Here is a 26,658-nt window from a genome sequence, read left to right on the forward strand (position 1 = left end):
CTTGAACGTCTGGAACTTCTGCCAGACGCTTGTGTAAAAGAATAGACAGAGCAGAAATCTGTCCCTTTAAAGAACTAGCTGATAATCCTTTTTCCAAACCCTCTTGGAGAAAGGACAATATCCTAGGAATCCTAACCTTACTCCATGAGTAATTCTTGGATTCATACCAATAAAGGTATTTACGCCATATCTTATGGTAGATTTTCCTGGTGACAGGCTTTCGTGCCTGTATAAGGGTATCAATGACTGACTCGGAGAAGCCACGCTTTGATAAAATCAAGCGTTCAATCTTCATGCAGTCAGTCTCAGAGAAATTAGATTCGGATTATTGAAAGGACCTTGTAGTAGAAGGTCTTGTCTCAGAGGCAGGGTCCATGGTGGAAAGGATGACATGTCCACTAGGTCTGCATACCAGGTCCTGCGTGGCCACGCAGGCGCTATCAAGATCACCGATGCTCTCTCCTGTTTGATTTTGGCAATCAGTCGAGGGAGCAGAGGAAACGGTGGAAACACATAAGCCAGGTTGAAGAACCAAGACGCTGCTAGAGCATCTATCAGTGCCGCTTCTGGGTCCCTGGACCTGGATCCGTAACAAGGAAGCTTGGCGTTCTGGCGAGACGCCATGAGATCCAGTTCTGGTTTGCCCCAACGATGAACCAATTGAGCAAACGCCTCCGGATGGAGTTCCCACTCCCCCGGATGAAAAGTCTGACGACTTAGAAAATCCGCCTCCCAGTTCTCTACACCTGGGATATGGATTGCTGATAGGTGGCAAGAGTGAGTCTCTGCCCAGCGAATTATCTTGGAGACTTCTAACGCTAGGGAACTCCTGGTTCCCCCTTGATGGTTGATGTAAGCCACAGTCATGATGTTGTCCGACTGAAATCTGATGAACCTCAGGGTTGCTAACTGAGGCCAAGCTAGAAGAGCATTGAATATTGCTCTTAACTCCAGAATATTTATTGGGAGGAGTTTCTCCTCCTGAGTCCACGATCCCTGAGCCTTCAGTGAATTCCAGACTGCACCCCAACCTAGAAGGCTAGCATCTGTTGTTACAATTGTCCAATCTGGCCTGCGAAAGGTCATATCTTTGGACAGATGGACCCGAAATAGCCACCAGAGAAGAGAATCTCTGGTCTCTTGATCCAGATTTAGCAGAGGGGACAAATCTGTGTAATCCCCATTCCACTGACTGAGCATGCATAGTTGCAGCGGTCTGAGATGTAGGCGCGCAAATGGCACTATGTCCATCGCCGCTACCATCAAGCCGATTACTTCCATACACTGAGCCACCGAAGGGCGCGGAATAGAATGAAGAACACGGCAAGATTTTAGAAGCTTTGATAACCTGGATTCTGTTAGGTAAATCTTCATTTCTACAGAATCTATCAGAGTCCCTAGGAAGGAGACTCTTGTGAGTGGGGATAGAGAACTCTTTTCCTCGTTCACCTTCCACCCATGTGACCTGAGAAATGCCAGAACTATGTCCGTATGTGACTTGGCAATCTGAAAGCTTGACGCCTGTATCAGGATGTCGTCCAGATAAGGGGCCACTGATATACCTCGCGGTCTTAGGACCGCCAGAAGCGATCCCAGAACCTTTGTAAAGATTCTTGGAGCTGTAGCTAACCCGAAGGGAAGAGCCACAAATTGGTAATGCCTGTCCAGAAAGGCAAACCTTAGGAACCGATGATGATCTTTGTGAATCGGTATGTGAAGGTAAGCATCCTTCAAATCCACTGTGGTCATGTACTGACCCTCCTGGATCATAGGTAGGATGGTCCGAATAGTTTCCATTTTGAACGATGGAATTCTGAGGAATTTGTTTAAGATCTTTAGATCCAAAATGGGTCTGAAGGTTCCCTCTTTTTTGGGAACCACAAACAGATTTGAATAAAAACCCTGTCCGTGTTCCGACTGTGGAACTGGACAGATCACTCCCATAACTAGGAGGTCTTGCACACAGCGTAAGAATGCCTCTTTCTTTATCTGGTTTACAGATAATCTCGAAAGGTGAAATCTCCCTTGAGGAGGGGAAGCTTTGAAGTCCAGAAGATATCCCTGAGATATGATCTCCAACGCCGAGGGATCCTGAACATCTCTTGCCCACGCCTGGGCGAAGAGAGCAAGTCTGCCCCCTACTAGATCCGTTACCGGATAGGGGGCCGTTCCTTCATGCTGTCTTAGAGGCAGCAGCAGGCTTTCTGGCCTGCTTGCCTTTGTTCCAGGACTGGTTAGGTTTCCAGCCCGGTTTGGATTGAGCAAAAGTTCCCTCTTGTCTTGTAGCAGAGGAAGTTGATGCTGCACCTGTCTTGAAGTTTCGAAAGGCACGAAAATTAGACTGTTTGGCCTTTGATTTGGCCCTGTCTTGAGGAAGGGTATGACCCTTACCTCCAGTAATGTCAGCAATAATTTCCTTCAAAGCAGGCCCAAATAGGGTCTTTCAGTCAATGGAGTAGCTGTCTGAAAGGCCTCTTCCAGAGACTCAAACCAGAACACCGCAGCAGCAGTGACAGGCGCAATGCATGCAAGGGGCTGCAGGATAAAACCTTGTTGAATAAACATTTTCTTAAGGTAACCTTCTAATTTTTTATCCATTGGATCTGAAAAAGCACAACTTGCTAAAGTAGAAACTGCTCCCTCCACCTTAGGGACCGTCTGCCATAAGTCCAGTGTGGTGGCGTCTATTGGAAACATTTTTCTAAAAATAGGAGGGGGGGAAAACGGCACACCGGGTCTATCCCACTCCTTATTAATGATTTCTGTAAACCTTTTAGGTATTGGAAAAACATCAGTACACACCGGCACTGCATAGTATTTATCCAGTCTACACAATTTCTCTGGTACTGCAATTGTGTAACAGTCATTCAGAGCAGCTAACACCTCCCCAAGCAATACACGGAGGTTCTCAAGCTTAAATTTAAAAGTAGAAATATCTGAATCAGGTTTCCCCGAATCAGAAATGTCACCCACAGACTGAAGCTCTCCTTCCTCAGCTTCTGCATATTGTGACGCAGTATCAGACATGGGCCTTAAGGCATCTGCGCGCTCTGTACTACGTCTAACCTCAGAGCTATCGCGCTTTCCTCTGAATTCAGGCAGTCTGGCTAATACCGCTGACAGGGTATTATCCATGAATGCCGTCATGTCCTGCAAAGTAATCGCTATGGGCGTATTTGATGTACTTGGCGCCATTTTAGCGTGAGTCCCTTGAGCGGGAGTCAAAGGGTCTGACACGTGGGGAGAGTTAGTCGGCATAACTTCCCCCTCGCCAGAATCCTCTGGTGATAAATTTTTTAAAGATAAAAACTGATCTTTATTGTTTAAAGTGAAATCAATACATTTAGTACACATTCTCATATGGGGTTCCACCATGGCTTTTAAACATAATGAACAAGGAGTTTCCTCTATGTCAGACATGTTTATACAGACTAGTAATGAGACTAGCAAGCTTGGAAAACACTTTGCATCAAGTTAACCCCTTAATGACCGCAGCATTTTTCCATTTTCTGTCCGTTTGGGACCAAGGCTATTTTTACATTTCTGCAGTGTTTGTGTTTAGCTGTAATTCTCCTCTTACTCATTTACTGTACCCACACATATTATATACCGTTTTTCTCGCCATTAAGTGGACTTTCTAAAGATACCATTATTTTCATCATATCTTATAATTAACTATAAAAAAATTATATAATGAGGAAAAAAATGGAAAAAACCCACTTTTTCTAACTTTGACCCCCAAAATCTGTTACACATCTACAACCACCAAAAAACACCCATGCTAAATAGTTTCTAAATATTGTCCTGAGTTAAGAAATACCCAATGTTTACATGTTCTTTGCTTTTTTTGCAAGTTATAGGGCCATAAGTACAAGTAGCACTTTGCTATTTCCAAACCCCTTTTTTTCAAAATTAGCGCTAGTCACATTGGAACACTAATATCTTTCAGGAATCCCTGAATATCCCTTGACATGTATATATTTTTTTTTAGAAGACACCCCAAAGTATTGATCTAGGCCCATTTTGGTATATTTCATGCCACCATTTCACTGCCAAATGCAATCAAATAAAAAAAATTGTTCACTTTTTCACAATTTTGTTCACAAACTTTAGGTTTCTCACTGAAATTATTTACAAACAACTTCTGCAATTATGGCATAAATGGTTGTAAATTCTTCTCTGGGATCCCCTTTGTTCAGAAATAGCAGACATGTATGGCTTTTGTTGTTGCTTTTTGGTAATTAGAAGGGCGCTAAATGCCACTGCGCACCACACGTGTATTATGCCCAGCAGTGAAGGGGTTAATTAGGGAGCTTCTAGGGTTAATCTTAGCTTTAGTGTAGTCTAGTAGACAACCCAAAGTATTGATCTAGGCCCATTTTGGTATATTTCATGCCACCATTTCACCGCCAGATGCGATCAAATTAAAAAAAAACGTTAAATTTTTCACAATTTTAGGTTTCTCACTGAAATCATTTACAAACAGCTTGTGCAATTATGGCACAAATGGTTGTAAATGCTTCTCTGGGATCCCCTTTGTTCAGAAATAGCAGACATATATGGCTTTGGCGTTGATTTTTGTTAATTAGAAGGCCACTAAATGCCGATGCGCATCACACGTGTATTATGGCTAGCAGTGAAGGGGTTAATTATGTAGCTTGTAGGGAGCTTGCAGGGTTAATTTTAGCTTTAGTGTAGAGCTCAGCCTCCCACCTGAAACATCAGACCCCCTGATCCCTCCCAAACAGCTCTCTTCCCTCCCCCACCTCACAATTGTCCCCGCCATCTTAAGTACTGGCAGAAACTCTGCCAGTACTAAAAACATAATTTATGCTTACCTGATAAATTCCTTTCTTCTGTTGTGTGATCAGTCCACGGGTCATCATTACTTCTGGGATATTATCTGCTCCCCTACAGGAAGTGCAAGAGGATTCACCCAGCAGAGTTGCTATATAGCTCCTCCCCTCTACGTCACCTCCAGTCATTCGACCAAAGACCAACGAGAAAGGAGAAGCCAAGGGTGTAGTGGTGACTGGATTATAATTTAAAAAATATTTACCTGCCTTAAAAAACAGGGTGGGCCGTGGACTGATCACACAACAGAAGAAAGGAATTTATCAGGTAAGCATAAATTATGTTTTCTTCTGTTATGTGTGATCAGTCCACGGGTCATCATTACTTCTGGGATACCAATACCAAAGCAAAAGTACACGGATGACGGGAGGGATAGGCAGGCTCATTATACAGAAGGAACCACTGCCTGAAGAACCTTTCTCCCAAAAATAGCCTCCGAAGAAGCAAAAGTGTCAAATTTGTAAAATTTGGAAAAAGTATGAAGCGAAGACCAAGTTGCAGCCTTGCAAACCTGTTCAACAGAGGCCTCATTCTTAAAGGCCCAAGTGGAAGCCACAGCTCTAGTAGAATGAGCTGTAATTCTTTCAGGAGGCTGCTGTCCAGCAGTCTCATAGGCTAAACGAATTATGCTACGAAGCCAGAAGGAGAGAGAGGTAGCCGAAGCCTTATGACCTCTCCTCTGACCAGAGTACACGACAAACAGGGAAGACGTTTGTCGAGAATCCTTAGTTGCCTGCAAGTAGAACTTGAGGGCACGAACTACATCCAGATTGTGTAGAAGACGTTCCTTCTTTGAAGAAGGATTTGGACACAAGGATGGAACAACAATCTCTTGATTGATATTCCTGTTAGTGACTACCTTAGGTAAGAACCCAGGTTTAGTACGCAGAACTACCTTGTCTGAGTGAAAGATCAGATAAGGAGAATCACAATGTAAGGCTGATAATTCAGAGACTCTTCGAGCCGAGGAAATAGCCATTAAAAATAGAACTTTCCAAGATAACAATTTTATATCAATGGAATGAAGGGGTTCGAACGGAACACCCTGTAAAACGTTAAGAACTAAGTTTAAACTCCATGGCGGAGCAACAGTTTTAAACACAGGCTTGATCCTAGCTAAAGCCTGACAAAATGCCTGGACGTCTGGATTTTCTGACAGACGCTTGTGTAACAATATGGACAGAGCTGAGATCTGTCCCTTTAATGAGCTAGCTGATAAACCCTTTTCTAAACCTTCTTGTAGAAAGGACAATATCCTAGGAATCCTAACCTTACTCCAAGAGTAATCTTTGGATTCACACCAGTATAGGTATTTACGCCATATTTTATGGTAAATCTTTCTGGTAACAGGCTTCCTAGCCTGTATCAGGGTATCAATAACCGACTCAGAAAAACCACGTTTTGATAAAATCAAGCGTTCAATTTCCAAGCAGTCAGCTTCAGAGAAGTTAGATTTTGATGTTTGAATGGACCCTGTATCAGAAGGTCCTGTCTTAGAGGTAGAGACCAAGGCGGACAGGATGACATGTCCACTAGATCTGCATACCAAGTCCTGCGTGGCCATGCAGGTGCTATTAGAATCACTGATACTCTCTCCTGTTTGATTTTGGCAATCAATCGAGGAAGCAGCGGGAAGGGTGGAAACACATAAGCCATCCTGAAGTTCCACGGTGCTGTCAAAGCATCTATCAGAACCGCTCCCGGATCCCTGGATCTGGATCCGTAGCGAGGAAGTTTGGCGTTCTGGCGAGACGCCATGAGATCTATATCTGGTTTGCCCCAACGTCGAACTATTTGGGCAAAGACCTCCGGATGAAGTTCCCACTCCCCCGGATGAAAAGTCTGGCGACTCAAGAAATCCGCCTCCCAGTTCTCCACTCCCGGGATGTGGATTGCTGACAGGTGGCAAGAGTGAGACTCTGCCCAGCGAAATATCTTTGATACTTCCATCATTGCTAGGGAGCTTCTTGTCCCTCCCTGATGGTTGATGTAAGCTACAGTCGTGATGTTGTCCGACTGAAACCTGATGAACCCCCGAGTTTTTAACTGGGGCCAAGCTAGAAGGGCATTGAGAACTGCTCTCAATTCCAGAATGTTTATTGGCAGGAGACTTTCCTCCTGACTCCATGGTCCCTGAGCCTTCAGAGAATTCCAGACAGCGCCCCAACCTAGTAGGCTGGCGTCTGTTGTTACAATTGTCCAGTCCGGCCTGCTGAATGGCATCCCCCTGGACAGATGTGGCCGAGAAAGCCACCATAGAAGAGAATTTCTGGTCTCTTGATCCAGATTCAGAGTGGGGGACAAATCTGAGTAATCCCCATTCCACTGACTCAGCATGCACAATTGCAGCGGTCTGAGATGTAGGCGTGCAAAGGGTACTATGTCCATTGCTGCTACCATTAAGCCGATCACCTCCATGCATTGAGCTACTGACGGGAGTTGAATGGAATGAAGGACACGGCATGCATTTAGAAGCTTTGTTAATCTGTCTTCTGTCAGATAAATCTTCATTTCTACAGAATCTATAAGAGTCCCCAAGAATGGAACTCTTGTGAGAGGAAAGAGAGAACTCTTCTTTTCGTTCACTTTCCATCCATGCGACCTTAGAAATGCCAGAACTAACTCTGTATGAGACTTGGCAGTTTGAAAGCTTGAAGCTTGTATCAGAATGTCGTCTAGGTACGGAGCTACCGAAATTCCTCGCGGTCTTAGTACCGCCAGAAGGGCACCCAGAACCTTTGTGAAGATTCTTGGAGCCGTAGCCAATCCGAATGGAAGGGCTACAAACTGGTAATGTCTGTTTAAGAAGGCAAACCTTAGATACCGGTAATGATCTTTGTGAATCGGTATGTGAAGGTAAGCATCCTTTAAATCCACTGTGGTCATGTACTGACCCTTTTGGATCATGGGTAAGATTGTCCGAATAGTTTCCATTTTGAAAGATGGAACTCTTAGGAATTTGTTTAGGATCTTTAAATCCAAGATTGGCCTGAAAGTTCCCTCTTTTTTGGGAACCACAAACAGGTTTGAGTAAAACCCTTGTCCTTGTTCCGACCGCGGAACCGGATGGATCACTCCCATTAATAATAGATCTTGTACACAGCGTAGAAACGCATCTTTCTTTATTTGGTTTGTTGACAACCTTGACAGATGAAATCTCCCTCTTGGGGGAGAGAATTTGAAGTCTAGAAGGTATCCCTGAGATATGATCTCTAGCGCCCAGGGATCCTGGACATCTCTTGCCCAAGCCTGGGCGAAGAGAGAGAGTCTGCCCCCCACTAGATCCGGTCCCGGATCGGGGGCCCTCGGTTCATGCTGTCTTAGGGGCAGCAGCAGGTTTCCTGGCCTGCTTGCCCTTATTCCAGGACTGGTTAGGTTTCCAGCCTTGTCTGTAACGAGCAACAGCTCCTTCCTGTTTTGGTGCAGTGGAAGTTGATGCTGTTCCTGTTTTGAAATTCCGAAAGGGACGAAAATTAGACTGTCTAGCCTTAGCTTTGGCTTTGTCTTGAGGTAGAGCGTGGCCCTTACCTCCTGTAATGTCAGCAATAATTTCTTTCAAACCGGGCCCAAATAAAGTTTGCCCCTTGAAAGGTATATTAAGTAATTTGGACTTAGAAGTTACATCAGCCGACCAGGATTTTAGCCACAGCGCCCTACGTGCCTGAATGGCGAATCCTGAATTCTTAGCCGTAAGTTTGGTTAAATGTACTACGGCCTCCGAAATGAATGAATTAGCTAGTTTAAGGACTCTAAGCCTGTCCGTAATGTCGTCCAGCGTAGCTGAACTAAGGTTCTCTTCCAGAGACTCAATCCAAAATGCTGCCGCAGCCGTAATCGGCGCGATGCATGCAAGGGGTTGCAATATAAAACCTTGTTGAACAAACATTTTCTTAAGGTAACCCTCTAATTTTTTATCCATAGGATCTGAAAAAGCACAGCTATCCTCCACCGGGATAGTGGTGCGCTTAGCTAAAGTAGAAACTGCTCCCTCCACCTTAGGGACCGTTTGCCATAAGTCCCGTGTGGTGGCGTCTATTGGAAACATCTTTCTAAATATTGGAGGGGGTGAGAACGGCACACCGGGTCTATCCCACTCCTTAGAAACAATTTCAGTTAATCTCTTAGGTATAGGAAAAACGTCAGTACTCGCCGGTACCGCAAAGTATTTATCCAACCTACACATTTTCTCTGGTATTGCAACAGTGTTACAATCGTTAAGAGCCGCTAAGACCTCCCCTAGTAATACACGGAGGTTTTCCAATTTAAATTTAAAATTTGAAATATCTGAATCCAATCTGCTTGGATCAGAACCGTCACCTACAGAATGAAGCTCTCCGTCCTCATGCTCTGCAAGCTGTGACGCAGTATCAGACATGGCCCTAGAATTATCAGCGCACTCTGTTCTCACCCCAGAGTGATCACGCTTGCCTCTTAGTTCTGGTAATTTAGCCAAAACTTCAGTCATAACAGCAGCCATATCTTGTAATGTTATCTGTAATGGCTGCCCAGATGTACTAGGCGCCATAATATCACGCACTTCCCGGGCGGGAGATGCAGGTACTGACACGTGGGGCGAGTTAGTCGGCATAACTCTCCCCTCGCTGTTTGGTGAAATTTGTTCAATTTGTACAGATTGGCTTTTATTTAAAGTAGCATCAATACAGTTAGTACATAAATTTCTATTGGGCTCCACCTTGGCATTGGAACAAATGACACAGGTATCTTCCTCTGAATCAGACATGTTTAACACACTAGCAATAAACATGCAACTCGGTTACAATCTTATTTAACAAAAACGTACTGTGCCTCAAGAAGCACTAAACGATTAAATGACAGTTGAAAAAAAGAACTGAAAAACAGTTATAGCATCACTCTTTAAAAACAACACAACTTTTTAGCAAAGGTTTGTTCCCATTAGTAAAATAACACTAATTAAATTTTAAACATAAAAATTACAGAGCAACGTTTTAAATCACAGTCACTATATAAGTCTCACAGCTCTGCTGAGAGAATCTACCTCCCTTCAAAGAAGTTTGAAGACCCCTGAGTTCTGTTAGAGATGAACCGGATCATGCAGAAAATACAAGAGTAACTGACTGGAAATTTTTGATGCGTAGCAAAGAGCGCCAAAAACGGCCCCTCCCTCTCACACACAGCAGTGAGAGAGAAACGAAACTGTCATAATTAAAACAAGCAAACTGCCAAGTGGAAAAATAATGCCCAAATATTTATTCACTCAGTACCTCATTAATGCAAACGATTCTACATTCCAGCAAAAACGTTTAACATGAAAAATACCTATTAAAAGGTTTAATGTACTTTTACAGAGTAAATCCGGTGAAATACCATCCCCAGAATACTAAAGTGTAGGGTATACATACATGTTCATTATAACGGTATGGCAGGATTTTTTCATCAATTCCATTCAGAAAATAAAAACTGCTACATACCTCAATGCAGATTCAACTGCCCGCTGTCCCCTGATCTGAAGATTTTACCTTCCTCAGATGGCCGAGAAACAGCAATATGATCTTAACTACTCCGGTTAAAATCATAAGAAAAACTCTGGTAGATTCTTCTTCAAATTCTGCCAGAGAGGTAATAACACGCTCCGGTGCTATTGTAAAATAACAAACTTTTGATTGAAGTTCTAAAAACTAAGTATAATCACCATAGTCCTCTCACACCTCCTATCTAGTCTTTGGGTGCAAGAGAATGACTGGAGGTGACGTAGAGGGGAGGAGCTATATAGCAACTCTGCTGGGTGAATCCTCTTGCACTTCCTGTAGGGGAGCAGATAATATCCCAGAAGTAATGATGACCCGTGGACTGATCACACATAACAGAAGAAATAAAAGGTATATTTGTGGGGGGTTTTAGTTGTTTTTTTTAGCATATTTACATATGCTGCTTTGTAGTATTCCCCTTAGCCCCCAACCTCACTGATCCCACACCAAACAGCTCTCTAACCCTCCCCCTCTGCCTTAGCGGGCGCCATCTTGGGTACTGGCAGCTGTCTGCCAGTACCCAGTTTAGTAAAAAAAGAAATCTTTTTTTTTTAAAATCCCCTTTTCTGTAGTGTAGCTGTCCCCCCCCCAACCTCCCACCAGTTGCAGATCACTTAGAAACATTATTATTTTCTTGTTTATTATAGCTATTTTCAGATTTGTTTTTCTGTAGTGCAGCGGTTCCCTCCCGCTCCCGCCCCGTGCACGCGCCCGCCCACCGCCCCCCGTGCACGCGCGCTCACATGCGCGCCCCCGTCGCTCCCGCCCCCGATCCTGCCCCCCTGCACATTACACGGTGCATCGATGGCCGCCCACCCGCCTCCCAAGTCCGCTCCCACCGACCAACGATACCGGCCATCGATGTCCGGTGCAGAGAGGGCCACAGAGTGGCTCTCTCTGCACCGGATGGCCATTTAAGGTTATTGCAGGATGCCTCCATATCGAGGCATCACTGCAATAACCGGAAAGCAGCTGGAAGCGAGCAGGATCGCTTCCAGCTGCTTTCCACACCGAGGACGTGCAGGGTACGTCCTCAGGCGTTAACTGCCTTTTTTTTTTGAGGACATACCCTGCACGTCCTCGGTCGTTAAGGGGTTAAACAAGCAATATAAAAAACGTTACTCTGCCTTTAAGGGTAACAAATTTTGCTAAAATTTGAAATAACAGTGAAAAAACATAATTTATGCTTACCTGATAAATTCCTTTCTTCTGTTGTGTGATCAGTCCACGGGTCATCATTACTTCTGGGATATTATCTGCTCCCCTACAGGAAGTGCAAGAGGATTCACCCAGCAGAGTTGCTATATAGCTCCTCCCCTCTACGTCACCTCCAGTCATTCGACCAAAGACCAACGAGAAAGGAGAAGCCAAGGGTGTAGTGGTGACTGAATTATAATTTAAAAAATATTTACCTGCCTTAAAAAACAGGGCGGGCCGTGGACTGATCACACAACAGAAGAAAGGAATTTATCAGGTAAGCATAAATTATGTTTTCTTCTGTTATGTGTGATCAGTCCACGGGTCATCATTACTTCTGGGATACCAATACCAAAGCAAAAGTACACGGATGACGGGAGGGATAGGCAGGCTCATTATACAGAAGGAACCACTGCCTGAAGAACCTTTCTCCCAAAAATAGCCTCCGAAGAAGCAAAAGTGTCAAATTTGTAAAATTTGGAAAAAGTATGAAGCGAAGACCAAGTTGCAGCCTTGCAAATCTGTTCAACAGAGGCCTCATTCTTAAAGGCCCAAGTGGAAGCCACAGCTCTAGTGGAATGAGCTGTAATTCTTTCAGGAGGCTGCTGTCCAGCAGTCTCATAGGCTAAACGTATTATGCTACGAAGCCAAAAAGAGAGAGAGGTAGCAGAAGCTTTTTGACCTCTCCTCTGCCCAGAATAAACGACAAACAGGGAAGAAGTTTGGCGAAAATCTTTAGTTGCCTGCAAGTAGAACTTGAGGGCACGAACTACATCCAGATTGTGTAGAAGACGTTCCTTCTTAGAAGAAGGATTTGGACACAAGGATGGAACAACAATCTCTTGATTGATATTCCTGTTAGAGACAACCTTAGGTAAGAAACCAGGTTTAGTACGCAGAACTACCTTGTCTGAGTGAAAGATCAGATAAGGAGAATCACAATGTAGGGCTGATAACTCAGAGACTCTTCGAGCCGAGGAAATAGCCATTAAAAATAGAACTTTCCAAGATAACAATTTTATATCAATGGAATGAAGGGGTTCAAACGGAACACCCTGTAAAACGTTAAGAACTAAGTTTAAACTCCATGGCGGAGCAACAGCTTTAAACACAGGCTTGATCCTAGCTAAAGCCTGACAAAAGGCCTGGATGTCTGAATTTTCTGACAGACGCCTGTGTAACAAGATGGACAGAGCTGAGATCTGTCCCTTTAATGAGCTAGCCGATAAACCCTTTTCTAAACCTTCTTGTAGAAAAGACAATATCCTAGGAATCCTAACCTTACTCCAGGAGTAATCTTTGGATTCACACCAGTATAGGTATTTACGCCATATTTTATGGTAAATCTTTCTGGTAACAGGCTTCCTAGCCTGTATCAGGGTATCAATAACCGACTCAGAAAAACCACGTTTTGATAAAATCAAGCGTTCAATTTCCAAGCAGTCAGCTTCAGAGAAGCTAGACTTTGATGTTTGAATGGACCCTGAATCAGAAGGTCCTGTCTTAGAGGTAGAGACCAAGGCGGACAGGATGACATGTCCACTAGATCTGCATACCAAGTCCTGCGCGGCCATGCAGGCGCTATTAGAATCACTGATGCTGTCTCCTGTTTGATCTTGGCAATCAATCGAGGAAGCAGCGGGAAGGGTGGAAACACATAAGCCATCCTGAAGTTCCAAGGTGCTGTCAAAGCATCTATCAGAACCGCTCCCGGATCCCTGGATCTGGATCCGTAGCGAGGAAGTTTGGCGTTCTGGCGAGACGCCATGAGATCTATCTCTGGTTTGCCCCAACGTCGAAGTATTTGGGCAAAGACCTCCGGATGAAGTTCCCACTCCCCCGGATGAAGAGTCTGACGACTCAAGAAATCCGCCTCCCAGTTCTCCACTCCCGGGATGTGGATTGCTGACAGGTGGCAAGAGTGAGACTCTGCCCAGCGAATTATCTTTGATACTTCTATCATTGCTAGGGAGCTTCTTGTCCCTCCCTGATGGTTGATGTAAGCCACAGTCGTGATGTTGTCCGACTGAAACCTGATGAACCCCCGAGTCTTTAACTGGGGCCAAGCTAGAAGGGCATTGAGAACTGCTCTCAATTCCAGAATGTTTATTGGCAGGAGACTTTCCTCCTGACTCCATAGTCCCTGAGCCTTCAGAGAATTCCAGACAGCGCCCCAACCTAGAAGGCTGGCGTCTGTTGTTACAATTGTCCAGTCCGGCCTGCTGAACGGCATCCCCCTGGACAGATGTGGCCGAGAAAGCCACCATAGAAGAGAGTTTCTGGTCTCTTGATCCAGATTCAGAGTGGGGGACAAATCTGAGTAATCCCCATTCCACTGACTCAGCATGCACAATTGCAGCGGTCTGAGATGTAGGCGTGCAAAGGGAACTATGTCCATTGCTGCTACCATTAAGCCGATCACCTCCATGCATTGAGCTACTGACGGGAGTTGAATGGAATGAAGGACACGGCATGCATTTAGAAGCTTTGTTAATCTGTCTTCTGTCAGATAAATCTTCATTTCTACAGAATCTATAAGAGTCCCCAAGAATGGAACTCTTGTGAGAGGCAAGAGAGAACTCTTCTTTTCGTTCACTTTCCATCCATGCGACCTTAGAAATGCCAGAACTAACTCTGTATGAGACTTGGCAGTTTGAAAGCTTGAAGCTTGTATCAGAATGTCGTCTAGGTACGGAGCTACCGAAATTCCTCGCGGTCTCAGAACCGCTAGAAGGGCACCCAGAACCTTTGTGAAGATTCTTGGAGCCGTAGCCAATCCGAATGGAAGGGCTACAAACTGGTAATGCCTGTCTAAGAAGGCAAACCTTAGATACCGGTAATGATCTTTGTGAATCGGTATGTGAAGGTAAGCATCCTTTAAATCCACTGTGGTCATGTACTGACCCTTTTGGATCATGGGTAAGATTGTCCGAATAGTTTCCATTTTGAACGATGGAACTCTTAGGAATTTGTTTAGGATCTTTAAATCCAAGATTGGCCTGAAAGTTCCCTCTTTTTTGGGAACCACAAACAGGTTTGAGTAAAACCCTTGTCCTTGTTCCGACCGCGGAACCGGATGGATCACTCCCATTAATAATAGATCTTGTACACAGCGTAGAAACGCGTCTTTCTTTATTTGGTTTGTTGACAACCTTGACAGATGAAATCTCCCTCTTGGGGGAGATAATTTGAAGTCTAGAAGGTATCCCTGAGATATGATCTCTAGCGCCCAGGGATCCTGGACATCTCTTGCCCAAGCCTGGGCGAAGAGAGAGAGTCTGCCCCCCACTAGATCCGGTCCCGGATCGGGGGCCCTCGGTTCATGCTGTCTTAGGGGCAGCAGCAGGTTTTCTGGCCTGCTTGCCCTTATTCCAGGACTGGTTAGGTTTCCAGCCTTGTCTGTAACGAGCAACAGCTCCTTCCTGTTTTGGTGCAGTGGAAGTTGATGCTGCACCTGCTTTGAAATTCCGAAAGGGACGAAAATTAGACTGTCTAGCCTTAGCTTTGGCTTTGTCTTGAGGCAGAGCGTGGCCCTTACCTCCTGTAATGTCAGCGATAATCTCTTTCAAACCGGGCCCAAATAAAGTTTGCCCCTTGAAAGGTATATTAAGTAATTTGGACTTAGAAGTTACATCAGCCGACCAGGATTTTAGCCACAGCGCCCTACGTGCCTGAATGGCGAATCCTGAATTCTTAGCCGTAAGTTTGGTTAAATGTACTACGGCCTCCGAAATGAATGAATTAGCTAGTTTAAGGACTCTAAGCCTGTCCGTAATGTCGTCCAGCGTAGCGGAACTAAGGTTCTCTTCCAGAGACTCAATCCAAAATGCTGCCGCAGCCGTAATCGGCGCGATGCATGCAAGGGGTTGCAATATAAAACCTTGTTGAACAAACATTTTCTTAAGGTAACCCTCTAATTTTTTATCCATAGGATCTGAAAAAGCACAGCTATCCTCCACCGGGATAGTGGTGCGCTTAGCTAAAGTAGAAACTGCTCCCTCCACCTTAGGGACCGTTTGCCATAAGTCCCGTGTGGTGGCGTCTATTGGAAACATCTTCCTAAATATTGGAGGGGGTGAGAACGGCACACCGGGTCTATCCCACTCCTTAGTAACAATTTCAGTTAATCTCTTAGGTATAGGAAAAACGTCAGTACTCGCCGGTACCGCAAAGTATTTATCCAACCTACACATTTTCTCTGGTATTGCAACAGTGTTACAATCGTTAAGAGCCGCTAAGACCTCCCCTAGTAATACACGGAGGTTTTCCAATTTAAATTTAAAATTTGAAATATCTGAATCCAATCTGCTTGGATCAGAACCGTCACCTACAGAATGAAGCTCTCCGTCCTCATGCTCTGCAAGCTGTGACGCAGTATCAGACATGGCCCTAGAATTATCAGCGCACTCTGTTCTCACCCCAGAGTGATCACGCTTGCCTCTTAGTTCTGGTAATTTAGCCAAAACTTCAGTCATAACAGTAGCCATATCTTGTAATGTTATCTGTAATGGCTGCCCAGATGTACTAGGCGCCATAATATCACGCACCTCCCGGGCGGGAGACGCAGGTACTGACACGTGAGGCGAGTTAGACGGCATAACTCTCCCCTCGCTGTTTGGTGAAATTTGTTCAATTTGTACAGATTGGCTTTTATTTAAAGTAGCATCAATACAGTTAGTACATAAATTTCTATTGGGCTCCACCTTGGCATTGGAACAAATGACACAGGTATCTTCCTCTGAATCAGACATGTTTAACACACTAGCAATAAACATGCAACTTGGTTACAATCTTAGTTAACAAAAACGTACTGTGCCTCAAAGAAGCACTAAACGATTAAATGACAGTTGAAATAATGAACTGAAAAACAGTTATAGCATCACTCTTTAAAAACAACACAACTTGTTAGCAAAGGTTTGTTCCCATTAGTAAAGTAACACTAATTAAATTTTAAACATAAAAATCATAGAGCAACGTTTTAAAACACAGTCACTACATAAGTCTCACAGCTCTGCTGAGAGAAACTACCTCCCTTCAAAGAAGTTTGAAGACCCCTGAGTTCTGTTAGAGATGAACCGGATCATGCAGAAAATACAAGAGTAACTGACTGGAAATTTTTGATGCGTAGCAAAGAGCGCCAAAAACGGCCCCTCCCCCTCACACACAGCAGTGAGAGAGAAACGAAACTGTCATAATCAAAACAAGTAAACTGCCAAGTGGAAAAATAATGCCCAAATATTTATTCACTCAGTACCTCAGAAATGCAAACGATTCTACATTCCAGCAAAAACGTTTAACATGAATTAAATACCTATTAAAAGGTTTAATGTATTTTTACAGAGTAATTCCGGTGAAATACCATCCCCAGAATACTGAAGTGTAGAGTATACATACATGTCATTATAACGGTATGGCAGGATTTTCTCATCAATTCCATTCAGAAAATAAAAACTGCTACATACCTCAATGCAGATTCAACTGCCCGCTGTCCCCTGATCTGAAGCTTTTACCTCCCTCAGATGGCCGAGAAACAGCAATATGATCTTAACTACTCCGGTTAAAATCATAAGAAAAACTCTGGTAGATTCTTCTTCAAACTCTGCCAGAGAAGTAATAACACGCTCCGGTGCTATTGTAAAATAACAAACTTTTGATTGAAGTTCTAAAAACTAAGTATAATCACCATAGTCCTCTCACACCTCCTATCTAGTCTTTGGGTGCAAGAGAATGACTGGAGGTGACGTAGAGGGGAGGAGCTATATAGCAACTCTGCTGGGTGAATCCTCTTGCACTTCCTGTAGGGGAGCAGATAATATCCCAGAAGTAATGATGACCCGTGGACTGATCACACATAACAGAAGAAAAGGCAGTTAAACTAACGAAATTTTTACAGTGTATGTAACAAGTTAGCAGAGCATTGCACCCACTTGCAAATGGATGATTAACCCCTTAATACAAATAACGAATTAACAAATTGAAAAATACGTTTTTTAAACAGTCACAACAACTGCCACAGCTCCCTGTGGCTTTACCTTCCTCAATATATGACTTTTGAAGCCTTTTGAGCCCTTCAGAGATGTCCTAAAGCATGCAGGGGACTGCTGAGGGAAGCTGAATGTCTCTGTCTGTAATTTTAACTGCGCAAAAAAGCGCTAAAATAGGCCCCTCCCACTCATATTACAACAATGGAAAGCCTCAGGAAACTGTTTCTAGGCAAAAATCAAGCCAGCCATGTGGAAAAAACTAGGCCCCAATAAGTTATCACCAAAACATATATAAAAACGATTAAACATGCCAGCAAACGTTTTATATTGCACATTAATCAGAGTATATACCTCTGATAGCAAGCCTGATACTAGTCTCTATTAAATCACTGTATTTAGGCTTAACTTACATTAATCCGGTATCAGCAGCTTTTTTCTAGCAAATTCCATCCCTAGAAAAACTTAAACTGCACATACCTTATTGCAGGATAACCTGCACGCCATTCTCCCTCTGAAGTTACCTCACTCCTCAGACATATATGAGAACAGCAGTGGATCTTAGTTACTTCTGCTAAGATCATAGAAAAACGCAGGCAGATTCTTCTTCTAAATGCTTCCTGAGATAAAATAGTACAACTCCGGTACCATTTAAAAACAATAAACTTTTGATTGAAGAAAAAACTAACTATATTACACCACTTTCCTCTTACTACCTCCAGCTATGTTGAGAGCTTGCAAGAGAATGACTGGGTATGGCAGTTAGGGGAGGAGCTATATAGCAGCTCTGCTGTGGGTGATCCTCTTGCAACTTCCTGTTGGGAAGGAGAATATCCCACAAGTAATGGATGATCCGTGGACTGGATACACCTTACAAGAGAAAAGTTATTTTTTACTTAAATCCAGTGAGTGCCGTCTTTGCTCTGGACTGTTTATATCTGACACATGCACCCTGGTATATGCTTACCTCAGTTTTTTATCTCCCCCCATAATTTTAATGAATTTTGGTTTAACCTTGAAAATAGCTTTATCAATGCAGCAACCAGAAATCTATCTCCTACTGATGAGTTCCAAATAGAACGAAACAGGCTGTATAGGAGTGATTTCTGATTTGCTGCTATAATCCTGTTAAAAAGGATAGCTGTGTTAAAACAGTATTTTTGAAAAAAAAAACAGAATTTGCATATCTAATTTGCATAACTTACCCACACAATTCTCTTGTGCATTGGTAACATTGTATACGAGTTATTTCTGGGGACAAAGCAAGCGGGAATTCTTGCCTAGATGTGCTAATTTCCTATGCAAATATTTACATTGATATATATATATATATATATATATATATATATATATATTTATTACGCACACACACACATACCCATATACACACAAACATACACACACATCTAACAAAATGTATGCTTACCTGATAAATGTCTTTCTTTCCGGGCATGGAGAATCCACAGCAACATTTCAACTACTAGTGGGAAATTCAACTCCTGGCCAGCAGGAGGAGGCAAAGATCACCCCAGCAAAGCTGTTAAGTGTAACTTCGCTTACCCATAATCCCCAGTCATTCAGCCGAAGGAAAATGGAAAAAGAAGAAACACAAGGGTATAGAGGTGCCTGAGGTTTACTCAAAAAAACTGCTGAATTATAATTTAAAAAGAAGGCAGGTTGTGGACTCCATGCCCAGAGAGAAAGAAATGTATCAGGCAAGCATAAATTTTGTTTTCTTTCCTATGGCATGGAGTGTCCACAACGTCATTCCAATTACTAGTGGGAACCAATACCCAAGCTAGAGGACACGGAATGAAAAGGGATGAACCTTCCTCCCAGAAGAGACCTCAGTCGAAGCAAAAGTATCAAATTTGTAGAATTTGTAGAATTTGTAGAATTTGGAAAAAAGTATGCAAAGAGGGCCATGATGCCGCCTTGCAAATTTGTTCCACAGAAGCTTCATATTTGACAGCCCAAGATGAGGAGACAGCCCTAGTTGAATGAGCCGTAATTCTCGGAGGAGGCTGTTGTCCAGCTGTCTCATAAGCAAAACGAATCATACTTCTTAACCAGAGGGAAAGAGTAGTAGAAGTGGCCTTCTGTTGACCCTTACGCTTTCCAGAGAAAACAACAAACAGGGCCAGAAGATGGCCGAAAAACTTTAGTAGCTTGTAGGTAAAATTTTAGAGCACGTACAACATCCAGGTTATGCAAAAGACGTTCCTTATGAGAAGGATTAGGACAAAAAGAAGGAACAACAATTTCCTGATTAATGTTTCAATCCGACACCACCTTAGGGAGAAACCATAATTTAGTACAAAGGATCACCTTATCTGCATGAAAAATAAGGTATGGGGAATCACACTGCAGAGCTGAAAGCTCAGAAACTCTGCGAGCGGAAGAAATAGCAAGAAGAAACAAAACCTTGCAAGATAATTTTATATCAACAACATGCATCGTCTCAAACGGAGCCTGCTGCAAAACTTTAAGAACTAGGTTAAGGCTCCAAGGAGGAGCAACAGGTTTAAACACAGGCATGATTCTGACCAGAGCCTGAACAAAAGCTTGAACATCTGGAAAATCTGCCAGACGTTTGTGCAAAAGAATAGTCAGTAAGACATCTGACCCTTCAGAGTAGTGACTGACAAGCCTTTCTCCAAGCCATCCTGAAGAAAAGATAAAATTCAGTGAATATTCACCGGGCTCAAGGAGAAACCCTTAGATTCGCACCAAAAAAAGGAATTTACCCCATACCTTATGGTAAATCCTGTGAGTTACAGGTTTACGAGCCTGAAGCATAGTATCAATGACCGCTTCAGAAAAACCACGTCTAGACAGGACTAGACGTTCAATCCCCAAGCAGTCAGCTTCAGAGAATCTAGATTTGGATGGAGGAATGGACCCTGAACTAGAAGGTCCTTCATCAGAGGTAACCTCCAAGGTGGAAGAGATGACATCTTCACCAGATCCGAGAACCATATCCTGTGAGGCCACGCAGGAGCTATAAGAATCACAGATGCTGTCTCTCCTGTTTAATAAGAGCAATGACTCATGGAAGGAGATCAAAAAACGGAGGAAACAGGTATGCTAGACCAAAATTCCAAAGAACCGCAAGCACATCTATCAGAGCGGCCTGAGGCTCTCTTGACCTTGATCTGTACTTTGGAAGCTTGACGTTTTGACAAGACGCCATCAGAACCAACTCCGGAACCCCCAACCTGAGGGTTATACTTCCGGATTGAGAGCCAACTCCCCGGGATGAAAAGTCTGTCTGCTCAGAAAAAACGCCTCCCAATTGTCCACTCCTGGAATGTGGATGGCAGATAGGAGACAATCGTGAGCATCCGCAGAAGAGGGAGAATCAAACTATTAAATTTAGTAGACTTTTTAGGTTTGACAGCAACCGAAGATTCAGAGTCATCTAAAGTAGCTAGAACCTCCTTCAGTAGCAAACTGAGATGTTCAAGTTTAATCTGAAATTAACTTCTTCAGATTCTGAAAAAAATTCCCCCATTATGTCAGAGTCTGAGATTTCACCTTCAAAAGCTACTAAAGTATCCTCCTTCAAACATTTGGGAAAGGTTGACCAAAGCAGATTTAGTGGGGTCAGAAACATGTTTAGATTTCCTCTTACGCTGAAGAGAAAGCTGTGGCATATCTTGAACAGCATAATCCTGAGAGTTAATTGGCTCAGAAGGCAATAATTTATCTTTGTATCTTAGAGTCTTGGCTAAACACGAGGAACAAAATTGTATAGGCAAAACAATTTGTGCCTCTAAACATAATAAGCATTTACCCAGAGAAACAGAATCTTGGTCTGTGTCTATAATGGAAAGTCCCCAATAAAAATATAAAAAAGCAAAAGAACTGTTAAGTCACTTACAAAAGGAGAGTGACCGTTATGTCCCTTTAAGTGAGGATTAATTCGTTAAAGCATATAATGTAGAAAATTATTTAAGATTATGAAAATAAAAATCTCTTACACCTTTATACCTCAGCAAGCTGAGGAGTCTTACCACACTGGGACCGGAGTTGTACTAGAATTACAGTGAGACTCTCACATGCGGATATACTGTTAGAATGGCTTGAAAGCTGTGAAAAACCGGATCGAAGAAAAGAACTAAAGCAGAGCCAGAAAAGCGAGGTCCTTCACCCTCGCTAAGATACACGCACTGCCTTTTACTCCGCTTTTATAAAGAAAAGCGGAGGTCACGTGACCGGACCTCAGAACATAAACTGCGCCACTAAAAGGTGCGCTCTCTTATCCTAAAGTTGCAGTTAATCAACAAAATGCTTATTAAACCCCATCTCTTTAGGGAAGCAAATAAAGTAATCACCCATGATCCTTATAATGCTCAAAGACCCTATTAACCCTTCAGCCAATCCCTCTATAAAAAGGGGGGGGGGAATTAACCTCTTAAGGATTTGCACACATCAGTGCCTGTGAAACTGCCCAAGCATTAACCACTAAGGGTTATAACATGTCCTATATGAAGATCCATAAGAGGGATTAACCTCCTAAGTGCTGTCCTTCGGTACCTAGAAGGCAAATGCACTTACCTGTGGATCCAGCTGCAGGGCAGGAACAGCTTCTTTTGGTGTGATAGACACTCACTCTCTATCAGGGACCTAAAGAAAAAAAAGAAACAGAGTAACTAACCCTGTCTTTCTATGAAGGGGTAGCAATAATGTTTGAAATAAAGCAAAGACAACCTTGCCGCTTTCTAACTGCTAATAGCCACCATTACTCTTACTAAAGAGATTGACATGGACACAGCATAGCCCCTAATCCTTGCTTGCAGGGAAAAGTACCCATAAAAGGATTAAATATCTTCAGACACCGTCTTCGTATATCCTCCATTGAAAAAGGCAAAGAGAATGACTGGGGATTATGGGTAAGGGAAGTTACACTTAACAGCTTTGCTGTGGTGCTCTTTGCCTCCTCCTGCTGGCCAGGAGTTGAATATCCCACTAGTAATTGGAATGACGTTGTGGACTCTCCGTGCCATAGGAAAGAGATTATATATACACACACACACACATATACATATACACACACACACATATCTATATATACACGCACATATATGTGACAGAGCCAGCTCTTTTAGGTTACATACCTGATGCTCCTATGGGGGAGGTAGCTGGGGTTATGCCCTGAACATTCAGACCACCTGGGGCTGGAGCTGCCGCTGGAGGTCCAGGAGGATTCTCTCTCTGTGGAGAAGTTAGTGGTGTTGTGGGTTGTGAAGAAGGCCCACCAGCAAGCCGAGCCAGGCGCCTACGTCTAATCTGTGAGAGGAGACAGCAAAATTGCATTAGGATCTCAAATTTAGAGTTCAAACCAGTATTAGCAGCTGACCAGTCATAATTCAAATAGCATGTGAAAATTAAACACGCACGTATTATTATTATCATCATCATCAGTTGTTTGTAGAGCGCCAACAGATTCTTCAGCACTATAAACATAGGCGGTATACAAGGTAACATTTATAGGGATCAAATGGGTAGAGGGCCCATTATGAAAGTGATCTGCAAACAGCTGGGCTCATAGGCTTACATGCTAAAATGGTTCAAGGGAATAACAAAGGAGAGGAACTGGGATTAGGAAAGGTTAGGTGGGATGCATGCATCCCTGAACAGTCTTTAGGGAGCGCTTGAAGCTTTCAAAACTAGGGGAGAGTCTTGTGAAGCGAGGCAGAGAGTTCCACAAGGTGGGAGCCAGTCTAGAGAAGTCCTGTATATAGGAATGTGAGGAGGTCGTGAGCAGAGTAAAGGGGATGGGAGGGAGAGTATCTGAAAACAAGGTCTGAGACGTAGGGAAAAGCAGTGCAGTTGAGTAGGGCTGCAACTAACGATTATTTTCATAATCGATTAATCGGCCGATTATTTTTTCGATTAATCGACTAATCGGATAAAAAATAAATAAATCCTTTTTTCCTATATTTTAAATAAAATCCACATACTGAGTGTTATAAATATAAACTTCAGACTAAAACTTTACATTAACACAACTGTTGGTCCAATTTGTTAAGCAGTAGAATTTTTTTTTATAATTAAGCAAAACAAAACCACAAACTGTTTAAAAAGAGGTAGAACTAGTAAGAGGTAGGTAGACTATCACTGTTTATAACATTCTGTTATTCAGTCTTTCAGAAACTTTGCATTGAAATGCAAAAATGTCAACATATTCACATGCTCCTGGCTGAGGCTGGCTCTCTTTTTGCAGCTATTTTGCCTTCAGCAGAGAAGAGGCGCTTAGATGGTGTTGAGGTGCCTGAGATGCATAAGTAGGGTTTTACCAATTTCACCAAGGTGGTCTATTTATCTTTGTTAGCTCTTACCAATGCAAGGGGCTTCTTAATAAAGTAAGCCTGGACTTCATTCTGACATAAAAATATCTTGAATATCTATTTGCAATGGTAGACAACCAGCTATAAGGTTAGGGGAGACGATATCTAGTGCACTCTTAAAATAACAGATATATACTTACAGAGGTTGAATTTGATACATATCCAATTAATTAAAAATATTAAAAAAAACAACAACAAAAAAAGGCAAAAGAGCTAAAGACTATATATCAGTAACAGGACACAGCCTTACACATTTATCTATACAGTACATATAATCAGCAATAGCAAGCGATCCACTAAAAATTGTGTAAACAGGTAATAGTGACATTAATTCATATAACAAATGCCATCAATCTAGGGCTAAGTGTAAATAACAAGCTCAGCACTATATCATGCAAAGCATAGTCCCAAATCACTTGATTTAATATAAACAATCCACATTATGACTCCTATTATTTCTGGGTTGCACATAAGTAGGAGTAGTTGTAAACTTAAAAAGAAACTTATAGTGTCCTGAAAAAGTATAGAGTGAACGTCTGTAGATGTCCTTTAGGCTAAGGGCATAACCATAAAACACAAAACCATGTGCAGGAGCTCATTGGAGTGAAGCAGCTCATGTCATGCACAGACCAACTAATTGCAAACCGATTAATCGATTATGAGATTCGTTGACAACTATTTTCATAATCGATTATTATCGATTATGCCGATTAGTTGTTGCAGCTCTACAGTTGAGGGCTTTGTATGTCAGAGTTAGAATTTTGTGTTTAATCCTCGAGGCAAGAGGAAGCCAGAGACGGATTGAAGAGAGGTGCAGCAGATTAAGAGTGACATACAGAACAATATTTCCTACTTTCGATGTTAGAATCCTGAGGTAGGCTTAGAAGCGTGCATGTTTCATGGGCACTATACATATAACACTATCTCAGTATGCTCATATGGACTTGAGCCAAGTTTCAACAAAAGGAGACAAAAAAAGTGGTAACTTCAAAAAAGCATACAATTTTACTTCTATCTGAATCAACGGTTTCCTTTGATTTCAATGCCCCTTTAATAGTAAAACTTTTATAAAAAAAGCATCAAGACTTAAAGGGACACTGAAGCCAAATGTTTTCTATCGTGATTCAGACAGAGCATGCAATTTTAAGCAACTTTCTAATTTACTCCCATTATCAAATTTTCTTCATTCTCTTGGCATCTTTATTTAAAAAGCAAGTATGTAAAGCTTAGGAGCCAGCCCATTTTTGGTGAACAACCTGGGTTGTTCTTACTGATTGGTGGATAAATTCACCCACCAATAAACAAGTGCTATCCATGGTTCTAAACCAAAAATTGGCTGGTTCCTTAGCTTAGATGCATTATTTTTAAATAAAGATAGCAAGAGAACGAAGAAAAATTGATAATATGAGTAAAATAGAAAGTTGCTTAAAATTGCATGCTCTGTCTGAATCACGAAAACAAGAAAAAAAAATTGGGTTCAGTGTCCCTTTAATGAGATACCTTTATTTACAAACAGCTCCAGTGTTCTCCACAGAAAATTGTGCTAGCTGGGTGACATTATGAGGTAGCCAAGTGAGGGCAAATTAACAGCATAATTTAGCAAATGTATTTATTGATAATTTGTACAGAGTAATTTTAGCTTAATATTGGCTACAATTTCAGCCGGGTGGTGCACCCGTTAAAAAGGTTCTGGGGAGAACATACAATTTGTGGCAGCTAAGAGGTTAAAGGGATATGCACCCCCCAAAAAAATATTTTTGTGATTGAGACAGAACATACAATTTTAAAAAAAAGTTTCCAATTTTATTATCAAATTTACTTCATTCCCAGGATATTCTGTGTTGAAGAGATACCTAGGTAGGTGTCTGGAGAACTACAATGCGGGAAATAGTGCTGCCAACTAGTGTACTTGCAAATGGATAACATTGTTGCAAAACTGCTGCTATATAGTGCTCCAGAAATGGGCTGGCTTCTAAGCTTAATTCTCTGTTTTTTAACATAAGATACCAGGAGAACAAAGAAAATATAAATATAAATACAGTAAATTAGAAAGTTGTTTTAAATCGCATGCTCTATATGAATCATGAAATAAAACTGTTGTACTTCAGGTCCCTTTAAAATCAATATAGTGGAAAAATTACAAACTCTTATTTATTGCGGCGTGTGATTTTAGCACTAGTGATCCTGAAACACTGTGGTTAACCCACACAAAAAGGGGTTAAATACAACTTCAGAGAAGGCTGCAGCTGACCCAATCAGGGGCTGGTCATGTGACTACTGAAGCTAATTGGGTTAGCAATTCCCTCTGATTCTCAAAAGATACTTTAACCCCACAGATGGGTTAAATACATAGTTGCAGGTTTGCCAACACTAAAATTACCTGCTCTGAAAATGTATATTTCCACTATGACCACCCTTAAAGAGCTGTGAGTTTTTAAGTAGACATGATTTAAGGTAGGTAAACACACACAAAAAAGACACACTCTTAGTCCACACCAGTGTCCTCCCCAGGGCCTTTTAGTGGGCACACCAACTAGCCGATTTTACCGACCACCCAGCTAAGATTTAAACCAATTTTAAGCTAACAATACTTAATATTAACCCTTTAGCTGCTAAGCCATTTCCCACCTGGGTGCTAAGCTGGATCTGAGCTTTTTTTTTGTTTTACATTTTATAAATATATTTTTTACTTTTTTCTTCCAGATCCCCAAGACTTATACAGTTGGGTCTTGGGGGTCTGTAGCTGCTTAGATGCCTGAGATAGAC

The 26,658-nt window shown here is 42.4% G+C and overlaps 1 protein-coding gene across 1 annotated transcript in view; it reads right to left on the bottom strand.

Annotated features, from left to right (window-relative positions):
- Positions 1 to 26,658, bottom strand: part of UBE4B (ubiquitination factor E4B) — a 618,413-nt gene that overhangs the window by 512,782 nt on the left and 78,973 nt on the right. Inside the window, exon 2 of the mRNA XM_053691155.1 lies at positions 22,660 to 22,831. Within this exon, the coding sequence (XP_053547130.1) occupies positions 22,660 to 22,831 (172 nt within the window). The remainder of the gene's footprint in view (positions 1 to 22,659; positions 22,832 to 26,658) is intronic.

This window comes from Bombina bombina, chromosome 8 (genome assembly GCF_027579735.1).
Source record: "Bombina bombina isolate aBomBom1 chromosome 8, aBomBom1.pri, whole genome shotgun sequence".
In the NCBI taxonomy this organism is placed as follows: Eukaryota; Metazoa; Chordata; class Amphibia; order Anura; family Bombinatoridae; genus Bombina; species Bombina bombina.